This window comes from Sylvia atricapilla, chromosome 1, assembly GCF_009819655.1.
Source record: "Sylvia atricapilla isolate bSylAtr1 chromosome 1, bSylAtr1.pri, whole genome shotgun sequence".
Classification (NCBI taxonomy): domain Eukaryota; kingdom Metazoa; phylum Chordata; class Aves; order Passeriformes; family Sylviidae; genus Sylvia; species Sylvia atricapilla.
The window spans coordinates 105,809,074-105,826,447 of NC_089140.1; the positions used below are offsets into that span (position 1 = coordinate 105,809,074).

Consider the following 17,374-nt stretch of genomic DNA (forward strand, 5'->3'; position numbering starts at 1 on the left):
CTTAGGTGCTCTCAAAGATGTCCCTCTTCCAGGCTGAGCAAGGTTGGTCCAGCAGCCACTCCGCAAAATGCAAGTGATCCAGTCCCCCGACTTTCCTGGCAACCCTCTGCCAAACTCCTTCCAGTTTATCAATATCTTCCCTGTACTAAGGTACCTAAACCAAGGCGCCCTATTCCAGATGTTGACTAACAAGTACTGAGGAGAGGGTCACGATCACTTCTACGAATTTATTGTATATCCTATTATAAGTAGAGTCCAGGATACTTTGGGGTTTTTTAGCTGCTAGGGCACACTGTTGCATCATGTCCTGCTTGCTGTCTACCAAAATCCCAGGTCCTTTTCCACAGAGTTGCTTCCCAATTGTGCAGTCCCCATGTTATATTATTGCCACCAACTCTTCCTTCCCATGTGAAGGGCTCTTCATCTGCCCTTGATGAATTTTCTAAGATTTCTGTTGGCCCATTCCTCTAGCCTGTCCAGATCCCTCTGGAAGGCAACCCTATCCTCCAGTGTTATTGACAGGTCCTCCCAATTTGGTGTCCCTTGGAAATGTGAGTGCACTCTCTTACTTCTCATTCTTCAATAAAGATGCTGAATAGGAAAGGACCCAGGACAGATCCCTGTGCCACTCCACTTGTCACAAGATTCCAGTTAGAGTAGGAATTATTAACCTCTACCTTCTGAACCTGATCCTCCAACCATACTTTTTACCCATCTAGTTGTCTGCCATCCAGACTGTAGTACTCTAATTTCTATATAATAATATTGTGGGACATATCATCAAAAGCCCTGGTAATGTCAAGGCAAATGACATCCTCAGCTCTCTCCTGCAACAAAACCAGTGATAGTTCTGGTATTGAACTTCAGGGAATTGGTTGTAATTCTTGGCTCAGTAAAGACACACTGCAAACAATGGCTGGTGCACATACAGAAGGAGTATTCTCCAAAGGAGTATTCTCTCCAGTATTCTCTTTGGAAAGTATAGGTTTGTATTACTGGGATTCAGTAGTCCAAATCCTTAGCTGCAATAATCATCCCAGTTCCATCAGACTCAGTCTACACACAGTGTTTCATGTCAGATAATTATCCTGGGATATTACACACCTGATATTTGTGGCCTCAGCTCTATGTGCAGGTTGCACAGACAGGACCAAGGAAGCATCAAGAATGAATAGCAAGAGAGAGATGCAGAAATTCCTCAGTTCTCCTGGAAGATGCACAGATCCACTGTGTTTCCATGAGGGTCTTTCTCTTACCTTTGCAAGGAAACTCCAGGCTGCATATTGCCCTGAGGTTGTGCTGCTTTTTAGCTTCACTGTGTGCAACATCAGAAAGAATCCCAACAGTCCACTGCAATGGATGGGGAAAGCTTGTTAATAAAATCTGTTAATTTTAACTAAACAACCTCTTACAGGCATCTTGGGTTTCCTAATGAAGAGCTGCAGTGTTAATCCCATTTGGAGAAAGAAAGCTGGTGGACAAGAAGCTTACATTATGTCTAGTACATCTAGGGTTTTGTTCAGTCAGTGACTAGAATCTGACTAAAGTAAGTCTGATGTTCTTATGGCTGATCTCTAATGCACTTGCATAATCAGAAAAGTAGAGATTATTGAAAACATGAGGTGAAATATTAACTTCAGGCATTGAAATGGCTCTGAATAACAGCAATGCTAATTTCAGCAGGAACCACACATATTTGGCAACTAACTCACTTCAACCTCCACAGAACCTCAAACTGAAAAAAATAACCACTGGAAAGTTTCTGCCTGAAGCTTTCAAGCTGCTTAAACTTCATGAAGCCTAAATTCCAGTTAGGAAGTCAAATACATCTCTACTGTCTAACAAATAGATGGTTCAGCAGGGCTGGGAACAGGATACTCCAAAGTTTTCTGCTGATAATTAAGAGAATTTTGATTCTAAAGTCTTATAGGACAGCAGTCCCCAGCACTTCTGTACCAAGACTATCCATCCTTAAGGAAATTCTGTTCCACATCTCAGCAGACTTCATGGAGTTTATGAGGCTTGGCTCTGGATTTTGTTTCACGTTTGACATATGTGCAACCCACTGTTTGTGAACCAGTGGAACAATGTAAACCAGCAAGCAGGCAACAGAAAGGGAGTTCAAAATATGTAAGGCACAAATTACTGTGAGGCATAAGAAATTGCAAAGTGCTGTGGGAAGCTGCATGGGAAAGGAGATAGGATCAACACAGCAGACAGGTGATGAAGCAAAAAGTGCACTGGTATTCACAGAGGGTATGCTGTTCTGGATAGTGATGCCATACAGTTTGTCCCCTCTCTACAGCAGCAGGAAGGGTGGAAAATGGTGGCTTCTCAGGTCAGAAGTTCTGTGCTGGGCTCCACTACATCAGCCAGGTGCTGTACCCTGTGCAATACATGCGGCCAAGTTCCATCTCAGCTGCATGTCCATACAGGCACCAAAGAGCAGGGTAAGATAACTTCCCAGGAGTAGAAGGCATTAGGAATTTTTGCATTGAGCCATAACACAAGATCCTTTAGGATGTGTGTGAAGTCTGAAGCCAAGGATGCAGATGCTGCTTTGATGACAACAGATAGGCCTAAACTCAGCAACTTGTTGCAGAGGATGGAGTGCTGAGCAATAGAACATCCCACTCTGAGAAATTAATGAGTTCAATGAACCAATACTGCCCATACTTTTAAGAGTCCAACAGCTTAAGTTCATTCCAAATCTTCTGCCCTGCTGTGAAGGGCTTTCAGTCATGGAGATTTGAAGCTATTTAGTGCAACTCAAGACATAAAAATTCCAGCAAATTAAAATACCTAAAATATTGATGCCCACAATTAACACCAATTAATTTTATTAAATAAATTGAGCACTTTGCACCTTACTGCTGATGCTTCAGACACTCTGCAGAACCAGTAGATCTGGCTGCATTACCTTACATTGCATAGGTTTTCCTCCAAATCCCACATATCTATAAAGACACTAGATTATAAAATGTAAGAGAGCAATTGAGATGTTTGTTTCTCCATCTAACCATTCCTGTAGTGTGTAGTGCTGTCTACTACACGTGTACTGAAGGTGGGCCCATAGAAACAGAAGTGGAAAGCTACCACAGAGGTAAAGTTCTAATGAAGTGAATAAGAAGAATATCTGAGCTAGAAAGATATCTATTACTGCCTGCAGATAGACCTCACCTTTAAGAACAATAGATTTTACCTACCAACAGAATACCTAATTGAGAGTTACTTGTAGTGTGGATAGACCACACTTGGAAAAACACAACAAAAATCTATGTACATTGGAAATTACTTAACAATCACTCTCAATATCCCCTTTCAACAGAAAATACAGATATAAGTCAGAAAATCATTTTCAGGAAATATTTTTGCCATTAGTTAGCATGAAAATGTCTCTTTTTTATTTATTTTTCTTTTTTTTTTGTCATCTTAAAAAATACTTTAATTTGGTACAAGATTGGGGGAAAGACAGGATTTTTTTTTAAAAAAAAATTAGGATCTATGGGAAACAGATTTATGTTGTCTTGTGAGAGTTATGACAATATGCAGTGAACTTTTGCTACTGAAAATAATGGAAAACTTGTTAAAGCTTTTCCTTTTTACCCAAACTGGTATTCTGCCAAATAACAAGATGTACAGGCAAATTAATCCATGGATACCCATATACTGCTGAAGACTAATACTTAGTAATTGCTGCAAAGAGCATATTTGGGCTAATCTGACTTCAGAAGTATTTGAGAGATGCTATGTATCAAAGCTTTGCTACATTGGGTAAACATTTTACTGGTGACTGGGAAGTCTCACTATCAGAATGCATTCACTCAAGGACACACATACTTTCAGCACATTTGAATCTCATGCCATCAAATGCACATGCAGACATGCAAAGATTTATTATTTGCAGTTCTACTGGCTTATGGCAGCAGAAACAAGTATAAATAAGGCTTTACATGCTACAAAAATTTTAACTGAGGGTATAAGCTGGAAGTCAATGGAATCTCTTCTTTTGAAAGCATTTACATGGCCTGTTATAGAGAGGTTACCTGGCACAGCAGCTGCTATGAAACCTGTAGAAATACAGGAATGGAAAATCCAAGGCACTGAAGAGATCACCTGAGGGACAAAGCAATACACTCAGTACATGGTGGGAAAAAAATTACCCACGGTTACAAGCAATGCAACAGCAATTACATGAACATTACTGGTTTAACATTCCTTTGAGCCTTTACAGCTGGCTGACTTTTCATTTATGATCCTTTCCACATTTCTGGTGTGTTTAATGATTTCTCTCTGACCTTGCTTCTAGCTAGTTCTTGCCTTTGGTTGAAAAAGGGAAAAGGGATACCTAAGAGTATCCTTTGCCAGTATTCAGAAGGTCTCGCTTTAGCAACAGTTGCCAGTGGACAGACATTTATCATATCCACTTCTTCTATTACATAGCATGTGATAGCTCCTACTGAAACAACAGGAAACACAGATATATGGTGGCTGTTTCCCCCTCTGGCATTTGAACTCTGCAACACAGAGCATGTTGAGAGGTTTAAATAGTTCTCCTAGGTCTAAGCAGAGCTCTTGAGTACTTGCATTTCTAGGAACCTCGGCCTTGGTTGCTCTTGGTGGCAATTCCAGGAGTTCTCTGGCCTTCAGGCTCTACAGATTTGCATGAAGCTCCAACTTTCACTTTTTGAAATGCAGGACTGTTTTGCTTAACATGTATGTCTATCTTGGTGGGGGTTTCTTATATACACAATCTGCACCACCAGGAAAAAAGGGGAAATTATCTTTCTTTAAATGCTTCCTTCTTCGTTGTTCTGGGTGAACAAATGCCTGATGAGAGCAACAGATGATCATCTTTACCCTCCTAATCATGAACACACCAGAAGCTACCATAAAATACTAAATTTCTCCATTTTCACCACTTGATGTGTTGCTACTTCAAATCGTGCCATGGGCCCAAGCAATGGGATCTGTGTTATGAAAGCAACAAAACAAAAACTCTGCATAGCACTAAGGACAGTGCAGAGAAGGAAACTCACTTCTATATGGACTGCTGGGACATTGCTCTGAAGAGGACATGTTGACATAGGGAATCATTGTTTATTACCATGTACCACCTCAAAAACTGTTCTTTGTTGTCTGTCCCATACTGCTTGTTTGCAAAGGACAGCTAAGAATGGTATTGCAAAATATGCAACTTATACCAAGTTATATACCCTTCTCTCCTCTTCCTATATGATAACATACTATTGGTCATATTCAGGGCTAAAATCCAAAGGGTTTGGTCTCTAAAAACATGCATAGAGAGCAAAAGCAACATCGAAACCTAAAAAAGGAAGAACTTGAAGAACTCAGTTCACTTTACCTGCTGGATGGGATGCAGAGGCCAACAGTACCACACTAAAAAAAAAAATATTAATTGAGTACTACAGAATACATGACATGGGCTGACAGCTATAACTATTCAGTTTTGTGCTTGTTTTTTCATGGTGAAACTTATTCCAGTTAAATAGAATAACTGTTGCACAAGTATCAATTAAAAGAAAACAAAAGTTGATTGGAAAGGAATGTCTGGGGTCACCTAATAAAATTTCTGGCCTGAAGCAGGACTATCACAAATATTTGATCATGCCCTCTGGTTGTGTCTCAAAAAGGCATGTCTCAAAAACCTGCCAGCACAGAGATTTCACACCACTCTGAGTAACTTGTCCCAGGGCCACTCCATTCTCCTAGCAAAGAAGTTTTCCCTACTGTCCCATTTTTAAACCACCGAAGTTGCAATATATGGCGGCTGTTCCATATTATGCTGAATATTGCATTTAGACAAGTTTAAAAACACATGAAAAAAAACCCCAAGTACCAGCCAGAATGAGTCACACTTTTCAGATACAAGCCAACAAGAAAACCAGCTGTGACCAGTACTTTATCTGAAGTATCATCACTTAAGTTTTCTCAGTTTTCTCACTCTTTTGAATTTGCAGTATAGGTTGTATAGAGCCTTTTTTAGTGTTACTGAACTGACTTTTCTTGTAAATTTCCCTTTTTTTTTCATTCCAAATTGCTTCTAAGGCTAGGAGGCTATAGATCTGCTTGATTCTGGAAAGTTCTCATTCATCTGCATTCTGGGGTGCTGTGAGATGGGACAGTCATGCATATCTGCAGAGCTATAGCTTCTTCCAGTTACCAACAACATACGTCCATGACAAACACTCCCACTGATCAGTGGAAGAAGAAGAAAATAGCATCTCGAGAGTTTGCTTCTTGATAAGCAGCAAGCACTGCATTCACAGTGGTAAAAAGACATTCATTAATGTTATGAATGCTCAAGCATTCCAGGCTAACTCCCTTTTCCAGTGTTAACACTGTTTTCAAACCTGTTCACTCATAGCTGGTCCCAGCTCTCTACATGACCAAGCTGCCATGCTTGGTGACCTGCCCTTGGCAAGTTTGGTGAAATTTAGCATCATTCAGAGTCACCTGCAGTAAAAGCAACTGCAAAGAGCACAGAAATCCCACAGCCAAGGACGCTCTGGGGGGAGGCTTGTCACTGAAATCAGCTGTGGAACACAGTAGGCTGAAGGAGGAAAGAGTTTATGAGGGACAGACAGGCAGGTGTTTTAGCTTCATATTTCATAAGTCTTTGAAAGGTATCACATGGTACAGTATGTTCACATTTTCAATATTTAGACATGTTTTTAAAAAGATGTTATTGCCACAAAGGTATTCAACAAGGCAAAGCAGATCACTTAAAATAGGTAATTTGCTCTACCCCTTCTCTTCACACATGGGTGCCCTCCATGTAAAGGGATGCCAAGAGTAATTCACAATAGACAGGCCCAATTCCTCAGCTTCCTGGTAAAGAGAGAAAAGGAAGCAAAGTTCTACTTTTGACTGAACAACAGAGAAAACAGGAGACTGACAGGGCAAGTGAAACTGTATCAACAGTGATGAGAAGTAAGGCTAAACAATGTTTCTCCACTTGCTTTTTGAATTATTATATTTTAAACAAGAACCCAGTGAGACTGGGAAATAGAGAGAAACTTCCTTCTGCAACCAAGAGGAATTGATAACCCTAACAGACACCCCAGGTTTTGGTCCAAACAAAACAACAGGAGAAAACAAAACCGTAATTGTGAAGTGCAGGGCAGGTTAAGGCAAATGGATTAGATGGCATTACAGCTGCTCTGTAGCTCTGCTCTGAATGAAGCATCAGTAAAAAAGACACGATGATGCTGTAAAATCAGATTAGGGATTCAGAGGTTTCTAGCAGGACAGCCTGGATATGAGGCTGCAGCAAAACCAAATACCCTGTGCCAGCTTTCTCTGCTCCTCTCTTTTTTCCCCTGTACTCAACACTGAGGGCTGGGTCACTCGTGGTTTCCCTTCTGGCAAAAAAGAGGTTTTGTCAGCAAGAACAGCAATTTATGGCCGCAAAGCTGCCCTCCCCTATTGCAGAAAATCTCCTGCAGCATTTTTAGTTCACAAAAGTGACAGATTAGCAGCTCTTCCTGAAGCCAGATGTAGTTTTGCTGCATAGAGCAGAGCCTTTACCTCATACCTTTGTCAGTGCTGTTTATTCAGCATTTGAAATTCTCCTGTATCTGTTTTCTCCTCACCAATGTCTGCTAGGCCATGTGGGTACGACTTTGTGAACAAATTTCAGACAGGGACAGATATTGGGATGTACTGAAACTTTCTTGCAGCTTCCTCACAAGAAGTAAAATATCCCTACCTGCCTCAGCACAGGAGAAAGTCCAAAAGGAGGAGGTACAACCTGCTTCTAAGACATTTATGTCTCCCTCAACATGCCAAGCAGGCATTACTACCCCACCTCGCATGCTATCCCTCACCAGCTAAGGGGGAGAAATCTGGCTTCTCCTTTGATAAAAAGTGGGGGAGCAGAAAGGAATAAAAGGAAATTTAAGAGTACAAGAAAAAAACACTGGGAAGAAGAACATTAATGCAGAAGTCAGAGTGCAGAAAAATACAATACTGCAGTATAAAAAAGGGGTGGGATCAAGAGGATTGGAGGATTAGAGGCAGGATCTTGGAAGTACATTGACTCTCTTCTCTTCCTCTCTGCTCCAGATGCTTAAGCACAAGGGAGAGGGATGAACTGGAAGGGGCTGGGCACTGAGAAGCAACATTACCCCTCCCTTCTCTGCACAGTACAGCTCTGCTTTCCCTCCTACACTTGTTCCAGGCCTGGCTCCTTTTTTAAAAGCCACTGAATAATCATGTTGGAAGTGATGAAGTGAGAAGAACGCCAGACTTTCAACATCAGCAAATATTTCTTCAGATCTGTTTGATTCTGGAAAGTTCCCATTCATTTACATTTACTTGGGGTGTTCCTTTCTCCCAAACTGTTACAGATTTTAAAATGAGAAACAGTGCATGGTGTGTAAGGACAGCATATGTTAGGAGACTGTTCATTTCAGTTCCTCTTCTGGAAGCATCCAACAGAGCCTTCTTATATATTTTTTTCCTTTTTTTTTTTTTTTTTTTTCTTTTTTTTTCTTTTTTTTTCTTTTTTTTTTTTACTCTAACATATTGGTAGATTCTAACATCCAGTAATCTGTGTCAGATCTTTTCATCTGCTCCATGCAGGCAGTCTGTACACTGCAGTAGAGGACAACTGTGCTTTCATATTGAACTGAGAAACACTTTGAACAGCTTCTATTAAAATAATCTTATGCATTTTTCCTAGGTATTAGGAAAAAATCTTCACTAAAAGGCTTTGGAATCAAGCATTGGAATAAGTTACCCAGGGCAGTGTCTGAGTCACCATCCTTGTGGTTTTTTAAGAGATATGTGGTGCTTAGGTGTTGCAGAATTTCTTAGAGAGCGAGGACATGATTTATATTTGGATTAAGGTTTGAGCTACCCCAGCCTGGGCCCCAAATTCAGGCCTGTGAAGCTGTGGTGCAGTTAGAAATTATGTTAAGATGTGCACATGGGATAGTGGGTTTCTAAGTGTTAATAGGTATAGTTTGTAGTGTGAACATTTTTGTCCCCTTAAGAATAAGATAAACAATGTTTGTTTGCATTTTTCTCATGACCTGTAATTGTAAATGATACCAAAGTGTATATAACCTGCCATTTGAGATAGAATAGAGGGAGAACGTCATGTTAACCATATTGGTTTGATCTGTGTTGCTCTGTCCAGGCTTCCCATGTTTTAGGAGTTTCCTTGTCAACACTCAGGGGCAAGGTTCAGTGGTGGGCTTGGTTAATGCACTCAATGACTTTAAGGGTCTTCTCCAACCTGAAAGATGGGATGATTCTAAACACTATCTGGCTGTGCCCACACAGCTGCATGTCAGCTGTCTGATCTAGGTTAGAAATAAGGAGCTTTAAAGACCTACTGATAAGTGTTAAGAGGAGAAAGTTGCACCAAAACCACATTAGCCTTGATAAACCATGGAAGCATACAATCATGCTTGTATAGACAAGACCTGCAGTACACATTAAACTGTCCTGTCCTGGAGATGGAACTGAGATCCTGTCATGGCCAGAACAGTCCTTGAGAAGACGTGAGAAGAGGAAGCAGCATATACCTTAACACCTTCTAAATCACAAATTTTAGTGCTGGGCCCCCTCTGACAGAAGTAATCCACATCTACAGTTATTCTGAGCCAGAGCTGCCTGTGAGGAGTTAGTGCTTGTTCAGAGAACATTCCTTTAGTCTGTGATATTTAAAGGTAGTTTTGATTGTTTTCTACAGAAATTAGGTCTGTGCAGTAAGCTGTGTCTACACAGCTCCACACAGCTCTGAAACACACTAAAGATCTTTGTCTGGATTTGGGAAGCAGCAGTGATCTCCGAGATAACTACATATGCAGAGGTCTCACTCGGAGACAAACCCTGCCAGTGCCTCCTGCGGCAGAAGAATTTCAGCCCTATTAGACACTGGAGGTGACATATCATGGAGGTTGCAGACAAGGAGAGAATTTCTGCCAAATTTTACACTCTTTCAAACATCATTAGCTACTTCTTTTTTTTAGTAAACAAAGCTCTAAAATAATTCAGATGTCACTTCTCCCATTGTCCATGGTACTGCTTGTTTTCCCTAGGCAAGACAAGTGCCAAATGCTATAAATTGTGAGCTTCTCTAACACATAGAAATTTATACCCATACAGATACATAAACATATAGATATACACAGACCCAAACCAAGCAAATAAGCATCCTGTTTGCTACCTCCCTTAAGCCACCTGTCTTCCAGCAAGTTGCTTTGCACCATCATCTTGTAAGCTATGCTGACCTTTAAGCCTCTTCTTGGGGAAAAGCTTTAGAAGCTTTGACAATAAACTTTTGCTCTTAAACAGATGCTGAAAATAGACATCTTCCAATTTGCATAAATCCATCATTGGATTGTTTGTGAGTTTGCTTTCTGTAAAAAGAACAGTTTAAAACACATATACCACTGCACCTCACAGCTCCTGAGCGAGAAGTTTCTCCCTTTCAAAAGCTTCCAAATAAATTTTCATACTTTCCGTGTAATGTGGGACTCCTGCTCTCTGCTGGACACAAGTTCACAAACTTCAAAGGACCAAGATCATGAACTAACACAGCAGCAGCCCAGCCCTGACTTTTCAGTCAAAGCTGAAAAATTAAGACCTTTGGCCAAAATCTGAATTTAAAGGTTCAGGCCTTGATGCAATTTTCAACTAAAATGACAACTGAGAAACAATCGGGCAGCTGCCAAGTGAAAAATTAGTTGATTTTACTGCTTGGTTCATGATTTCCCTTCAACACATAAGAGTAGCTACATCTCATTCCAGACTTCATAGGTCACTTCTTCATGTGGCAGCATATTTGCAAATTCCATTACTAATTCTTCCAAAGTTTCAATGAACACACCTACCTTCTTTGTGTAAAATTGATTTGCTTTGCATTTCATAGTAGATGGAAAACAACAACTGACTTAAACAAGAGCCTACCTCAAGCAAACTGATATGCAGATATTGTCCATTAATGGGACCCTGGTGAATCATAAAGGCAAAGTAGAGGCCTGCATTACTTATTCATGGAAATAGGAGATTTGATTGAACTAAGACAGAAAGACACACACAGTGTTATCATATTGACGATGCTCACAAGATAAATGGGAATTGAAGGGAAGCAACCGTCCTACACTGGTGTCCCTGATGTACTTCTATCAAGGATCTTTCATGTGGTCAGACAGGAGTATATATCCATCTAATCAAATAGACTAGCACAACTTCACTTTTGTTATGCTTATTCCCAACTTTTGCTCTCTCTTTCATTCCTTCTGACCACAGAAGAAATTTCTCTGAATTTATTTTTCCTACTTCATAGTGTTCCCAAACGACTTTAAGTATGAACCCAAGAAAAGAGGCCAAAATATATTAGATGTGATTTTGGATGGAGGAGAATTGAATCAAGTCTCTAGATGCCTGACTTGAAATAAAGCCTCACAAAAAAAGCCACGCACACCGAATGTCCTGGTTTGTGGCTCTTTGAAGAAAAGACTGGATTTGCAAAACAGGGGAATCTGGTCAGTGACTCAGACTCTTTCACTAGCTACAAAATAACAAGCCACTCTTATATCTCCAAATCAGAAAAACAACTGAAAGTCAGAATTACTCAATCCCACTAACGGCACTCTGAAAAATCAATTACTGCTCATGTTCTTTGCACACAGTACTTTTGTAATCACTACCTCCTCTTCTGGCAATTTTGTACAAGTTTTATTTTCTGGAGTGGGGTATTGCCAGTGAGTTACTCAGTAAATATTATTTCTGGAAGGGATAAATCACTTGTGCACGTGGTGATTTAAAAATTCATAATTAACACCCCAATACCTCCTCAGGTGAATATTGGCATGTCTACCTACAACTGGAGCCAAAAAAATTCAGCTGCTAAGCCATTCAGCTTAGCACTGTTTTTTCAGTGAATGTCTTGCTAAATAAATACATTTAAATAGTGGCAGCTGTAAGGTTCTTCAACAAGGCACAGTTGAAAATGTAAAAGTATACCACATAAAACCAGCTATGGTATATCAAAGACTTATTCATTTTACCTGAATACATAGTTGATGTACTGTTGGTCCAGATCACTGGAAGAGGAAGGAAAGAAAAAAGGGGTTTTTTTAGCAATGCACTTCATTTTGTGTAACAAATCAGTAATATACAGTAGTGCTGTAATATTACATTATATTAATTTATACAATATATAATAAGGCAAGTATTGGATAATACTAACATTATATTATAATTATATACATTATAAGCAAAATACAGTAATAATTTTATCAACACAAATCAATTAATTATCAATAAACCAACATATTGATTTACACAGGAGCCACACATTATTTCTGTTACTGTCAGTAGGAGTTTCATCTAAAGTGAAGATAAAGTGAGACTGATTAAAATTTAGACTATTTAACCAGAGATGGAAAATGGCTTTGAAATAAATAAGCTTATTCATGCATTTATATTACACAACATATGCAGTGTCAACATTCCCATCTCTATCCATAAAGAAAACTGCAGATTACAGATTCCGTGAGCATGCAACGCCACCTGATTCCAAGACTTCTATTGTGTGTTTTCAGTTCTAACATGAACATGGTATTAGTGCAAGGTTTCAAGGTGTTTAAGGTATTCAGCCATTCCCATCCTGTGGTAAGTCACCAGTTGCTTAATACTTTAGAGACTGTGTCACAAAGGGAGATACTGACAGATTCAAACCATGCAGCTTTCCACTTGAACACAGACTAACATTTCCTCTTAACACTTGTGCCAGTAATTAGGGGTTCTTTTTTCAGGGCTGAGTCATCACCCTTGGATAATACTATTTAAAACTAATTCAATGTTCCAGTTAGCAGTATTATTATCAAGAACCACAAGCTGTTGTTACCAACAATAAATAAGGCTCGTCTTGCAAGAGAAGTCATTAATGATTAACCAGGAGTGGCCCAGCTCCTGCTGATCATGGAGAGCTCCCTGCATCACAGTCATCTCTCTTTATAAGAGAATAAGAAGACACATTACCTTAAAGATCCAGGTTTCCACAACTTGTGAAACACTTTGTAAGCCCCTGTAATTGAAATGACATGTGTAATTGCCATCTCGTGCAATCATTTTGACAAACAACAGCTTGTTTGGCCGTAGTACTAGCAGACATGGAACCCCTCTGAATTACAGTTTAGCAACACAGCACAAAGGATTCCTAAACCATGAGTAAAATGAACCTACTGCTTCAAATTAATGGCTTTCAAAGTATTGTCAGCTCTGAGCACAATCATGCTTTGTGGTTCTGCTAGTCCTTCTGAGGACATCTAGCTCACAGCAACAACAAAGGAGAGACTCTGTGTGTGTGTGTGTGTGTGTGTGTGTGTGTGTCAGAATGGGTTCTCCAGCCCACACCACTTTGGGGGTAAGTTCTATGATGTATATGTTCATCTACATAGAGCTGTTGGCTCTGAGCCATCTTTCTTATTTAAAGTTCTCTCAGCTCTAGGGTGTCCAGGTCCTTTACATTCTTGACCCATCCATCTACCTCTCGTTAACTTCCATTTCTGTCCTGGGCAAAGTTTTGAGCGCTCAAGGAAGAAATGATACAGCTTCAGGCTCTATTTTTTCAAACCCTTTCTTCAAGGCTTTGGGGTAATATTTTTGATTCACGGAGAAAACCAGGATATGGAAAGGTAAATCCAGCAGAACACTATGAAATAAATGTCCTAAATTCTGCCTCCATTAGACAAGTTAAAGGGTAGAACACACACCCTTTCTGTAATGCTTTGTCTTGATTTACTATGCAGTAAGTTAGTTATCTGTTTGCCCTTTCTTGTAGCACCTTCATTTCAGTTGATAGGAAATCTAATAGCTCTCAGTAGCCATATCAACAACTCTCACAAGAAAGAGAAATGGAAGGCAGCTATATTTTGAGCATAAACATTATGTTGGCACTTCCTACACGTTTCAAACACACAAAAGAAGCATTCTGAAGACTCTATGCAATTTTCCACCTCTGTGACCAAGCACTGCTTTACAAATGAGACCCCTTGGCTTTGAGAAAGCAAGAACATCACACATCACAGCAAACAACAATTTGAAATGGAAAATCCATAGCTTTTACTTTTATATCAATGAGCAAATATTTACCATATAATATTTCTCAAAAGAACCCCCTACAACTATTTCTTATTTGTATGTTAACAACATTTCAAATGGGATCTCTAGCCCTCTCTAGGCAGGAATACACATAAACACATTATCTCTGCCCTGTACATTTTACAGTATGAATAGAAGAAATAAAGAAGGAATCATCCCTAATCTACAGACAAGATTTAACATATGAATGTTAAGTCAGTATATAGGAGAGATAAAAATCAAATACAAGTCCCTGATTATCCACCAAAATACTCCAAAAGACAGAAATCTCCTAGTTAAATATTACTACTCCTGTTTTCTTCAAATTTTCTGGGTCTGACTGTTTCTAGCTTTTCAGGGTACAGCTATGATTTTGTCTAAATCAATGTTTGGTCTGAAAATATATACAAAAAGAAAACCTGATAGGTTATGCAATTCATAGTTAATTTTTTTTTTTTTTTTTTAAATTCGCATGATTGCCTAAAAACCCCCAACATTTCAACATCCTTCCTCTGGGACCATAGTCCATGACATTTTAGTACATTTTTGTCAGTTTTTAAATAAAATCTGTGTGTGCAACAAAGCTCCAAGTACAAGTTATTGTTTGTTTTCTTTTCATGTTTCTTCTCCGCTCAGAAAGAAGCTTCTCTCAGTAGGCAACCATCAAAGAACAACCAGAAAAGCTTACTGCTGATTAAAATTGTATGTGTGTTTTCTCATCCACTGTTAACAGACTGCAATATGCAGTTTGTTCTGTTGTTGTTTTCAACATAAAAGCTATAAAAAGAATGCACTTTCTTATATTTACTGATCTTCATTCTTTCCAAGTGTTTCTTACATATTGCTTTGGTGTGCCATTATCTCAAATATCAGTAACTTCATAATAAAGCTAGTTTCTCCAACACATTTACTCTTCCTAATTCTTTTTTCTGGAAGAAAATTACTTACCAACACAGATCAAGTGAATTAGAGCCCATAAATATCCATTTGGATCAAACTGCAATAAAGAACATCTACATAAATAAAAAGCATGATCATGTAAACATACAGATTGCAATTTCCCTGCAGTTAGCTTTGCAGAGCAAATACAGTGAGTGGGAGCTGTGCTACAAAGAAAGGGAAGATGACAAAAGAAGACTAGGAAGACTGAAATTCTTCCTCTCACACTTAGAAACCTGGCATATGCCAATTACACAGGCTCTCAGCTCGTCTCAGCAAGTGTAATTCTATTTCCTTCATATGTGTACACCAATTTAAACAGTCTGAGCATAAGGACCACAGACTATTTAGTCTTGTATTGGCAATCAGGGACAGGCGAGACAAGCAGATGACCACCACAAAGATTTTTGGTTTGCATCCTGTCCCCTCTGAGCCTCTGCAGACACTAAGCAGTCTCACCCCAAGGCTCCAACTAAACAGAGTATCCAAGAGGGCTTCAAATGGACATTTGTCTGAGCAAAGTAGGCCCTCTTCACAATCAGCAGGGAAAACCAAACATTTTTGAGAGAAATTCAGCTGGCATATTTTAGGTGTCTGCAGTCAGGTGAGATGAATTATGCACCAGGGGATCCTGCTCTGCACCATGGACTATGACCAGAGCTAGTGCAGGTGCAACATGTGGCAATAGCCACATTTGATCAGACGTATCCAGACAAGTTCCAGACTCATCTGACTTCAAAGCTATCTAAGGCAAGTAAGCAGCTTGCTTCCTAAGCCTCCAAAAGAGAATCTCCAATGAATCTTTGATGGATAGAGCAGTCTCTGGAGGTACTTCCTTCCTTTCTCAGGTAGCTACAGAAAGTGTGTAAAGTGAATACAAACCTATTTCAGGAACTTCCTGAAAGTACCTACAATTAATTCAAACCTAAGTGATATGCTGTAGGCCCTATTAAGTAAAATTGTGGTTTCCCCAGCCACCACCTTCACCAAGAAGTTGTATGTCCACACTGCTCAGAGGTTTTACCATGATACAAACACAGTAAACCCTGCAAGACTATGACACAGCAACAGGAAACATTTACAACTGCCTTGCAGGAATCCTACTCTAGCTTACTAGTAAAAGCTGCATCCCTCATAAGCTAACAAGATGTCAAGCATCAAGGGCTAGCTAGGGCTCCTCTGCAAAGCAGAACTCACCTGTGTGTCACACAAAGGAAGGCATACTGCTGCTGCCAGGAGGAACAGCACACTGTGGAGAAGAGAAAGAAAAAATAAACCCACAAGATCAAAAGCTTTCAACCTGCATTTGTACTCTCAGCAAAACAGAGGCAATTCCAGTCAATTTTACACTGACACTTCACTTGTTTAGATTTCTTATTCCATATTTAAAAAGTAATTTCTGCCATCAAAATTTTTACATGATGCATTCTTCACAATTGTAGTTTTATGTATGTCATCACAGAGCAGTTTTATGAGAAGAGAAGCAGCACAAAACATCTCAGAAGTGATAAAAACAAGTTTTTTTGGTAGAGAATATTTTCTTCACTAGCCATCTGGCTTCCCTAGACTTTGTCAGAAATTTCTGGCTGAATGGCTACCAAAAACTTATTTCATTAAGATGAATCGCCTATTACAAGAATTCCAGCAGACATGACTCCATTACAAGAGACATTGTTATTGCAGGGCACAGAGCAAGGTGGAAGTGACTGGTATTACACTGGAAATGTCTTAAGGACAGCACAAGTCCTCTCCTAAACCACTGACTTAGGCCAAATAAATTCTTCACCCGTGGCTGAATCAGTACTTCTTCAAGCTACATGGAATACACTGATATGGAATTTCTGTGGACTGTCACTATTAATATTAACATACACTTGGTTTTGGAGCTTATGTTCCTATAATCTAAGGGCATGGGAAAAGACAGAATAAAGATTATTTTAAAAATGGTATCCTTGACAATAATCTGATGGTGAAGACAAGGCTACAGTAAGTCAGATAATGGGAACAACAGGAAGAAATTAGGAAGATAACACCTCTAAGTACACAAAATAATAACCCAACATTATCTATTGTTAAGTATAACTAACAGATTACAGAACGTGGAGGACAGCAAATACCCATTCTTCAAGGGGATGTGGGGGCATAGAATCAAAATTTTAATATATGACTGGTTGACTTCTGTTTGTCCCTTTCCATCTCGTTTTTGAAGCCTAAACAACCAGGGCCAACAAGGGTTGGTAGTTGTGCAGTTTAATATCACAGAATTATCAAGGTTGGAAGAGACCTTCAGGATCTGTCCAACCATCAACCC

General features: G+C 39.5%; 1 protein-coding gene across 2 annotated transcripts in view; it reads right to left on the reverse strand.

The window, feature by feature from the left end:
- The window catches only part of TMEM241 (transmembrane protein 241), a 55,447-nt gene that overhangs the window by 22,896 nt on the left and 15,177 nt on the right, over nt 1-17,374 (reverse strand). For both annotated transcript variants that reach the window (XM_066329880.1, XM_066329872.1), the window contains exons 7-13: nt 16,261-16,312; nt 15,073-15,121; nt 13,024-13,069; nt 12,048-12,083; nt 5,366-5,400; nt 4,047-4,116; nt 1,257-1,350 (exon numbers count right to left, since the gene is read on the reverse strand). In XM_066329880.1, coding sequence (XP_066185977.1) covers nt 1,257-1,350; nt 4,047-4,116; nt 5,366-5,400; nt 12,048-12,083; nt 13,024-13,069; nt 15,073-15,121; nt 16,261-16,312 — 382 coding nt within the window. The remainder of the gene's footprint in view (nt 1-1,256; nt 1,351-4,046; nt 4,117-5,365; nt 5,401-12,047; nt 12,084-13,023; nt 13,070-15,072; nt 15,122-16,260; nt 16,313-17,374) is intronic.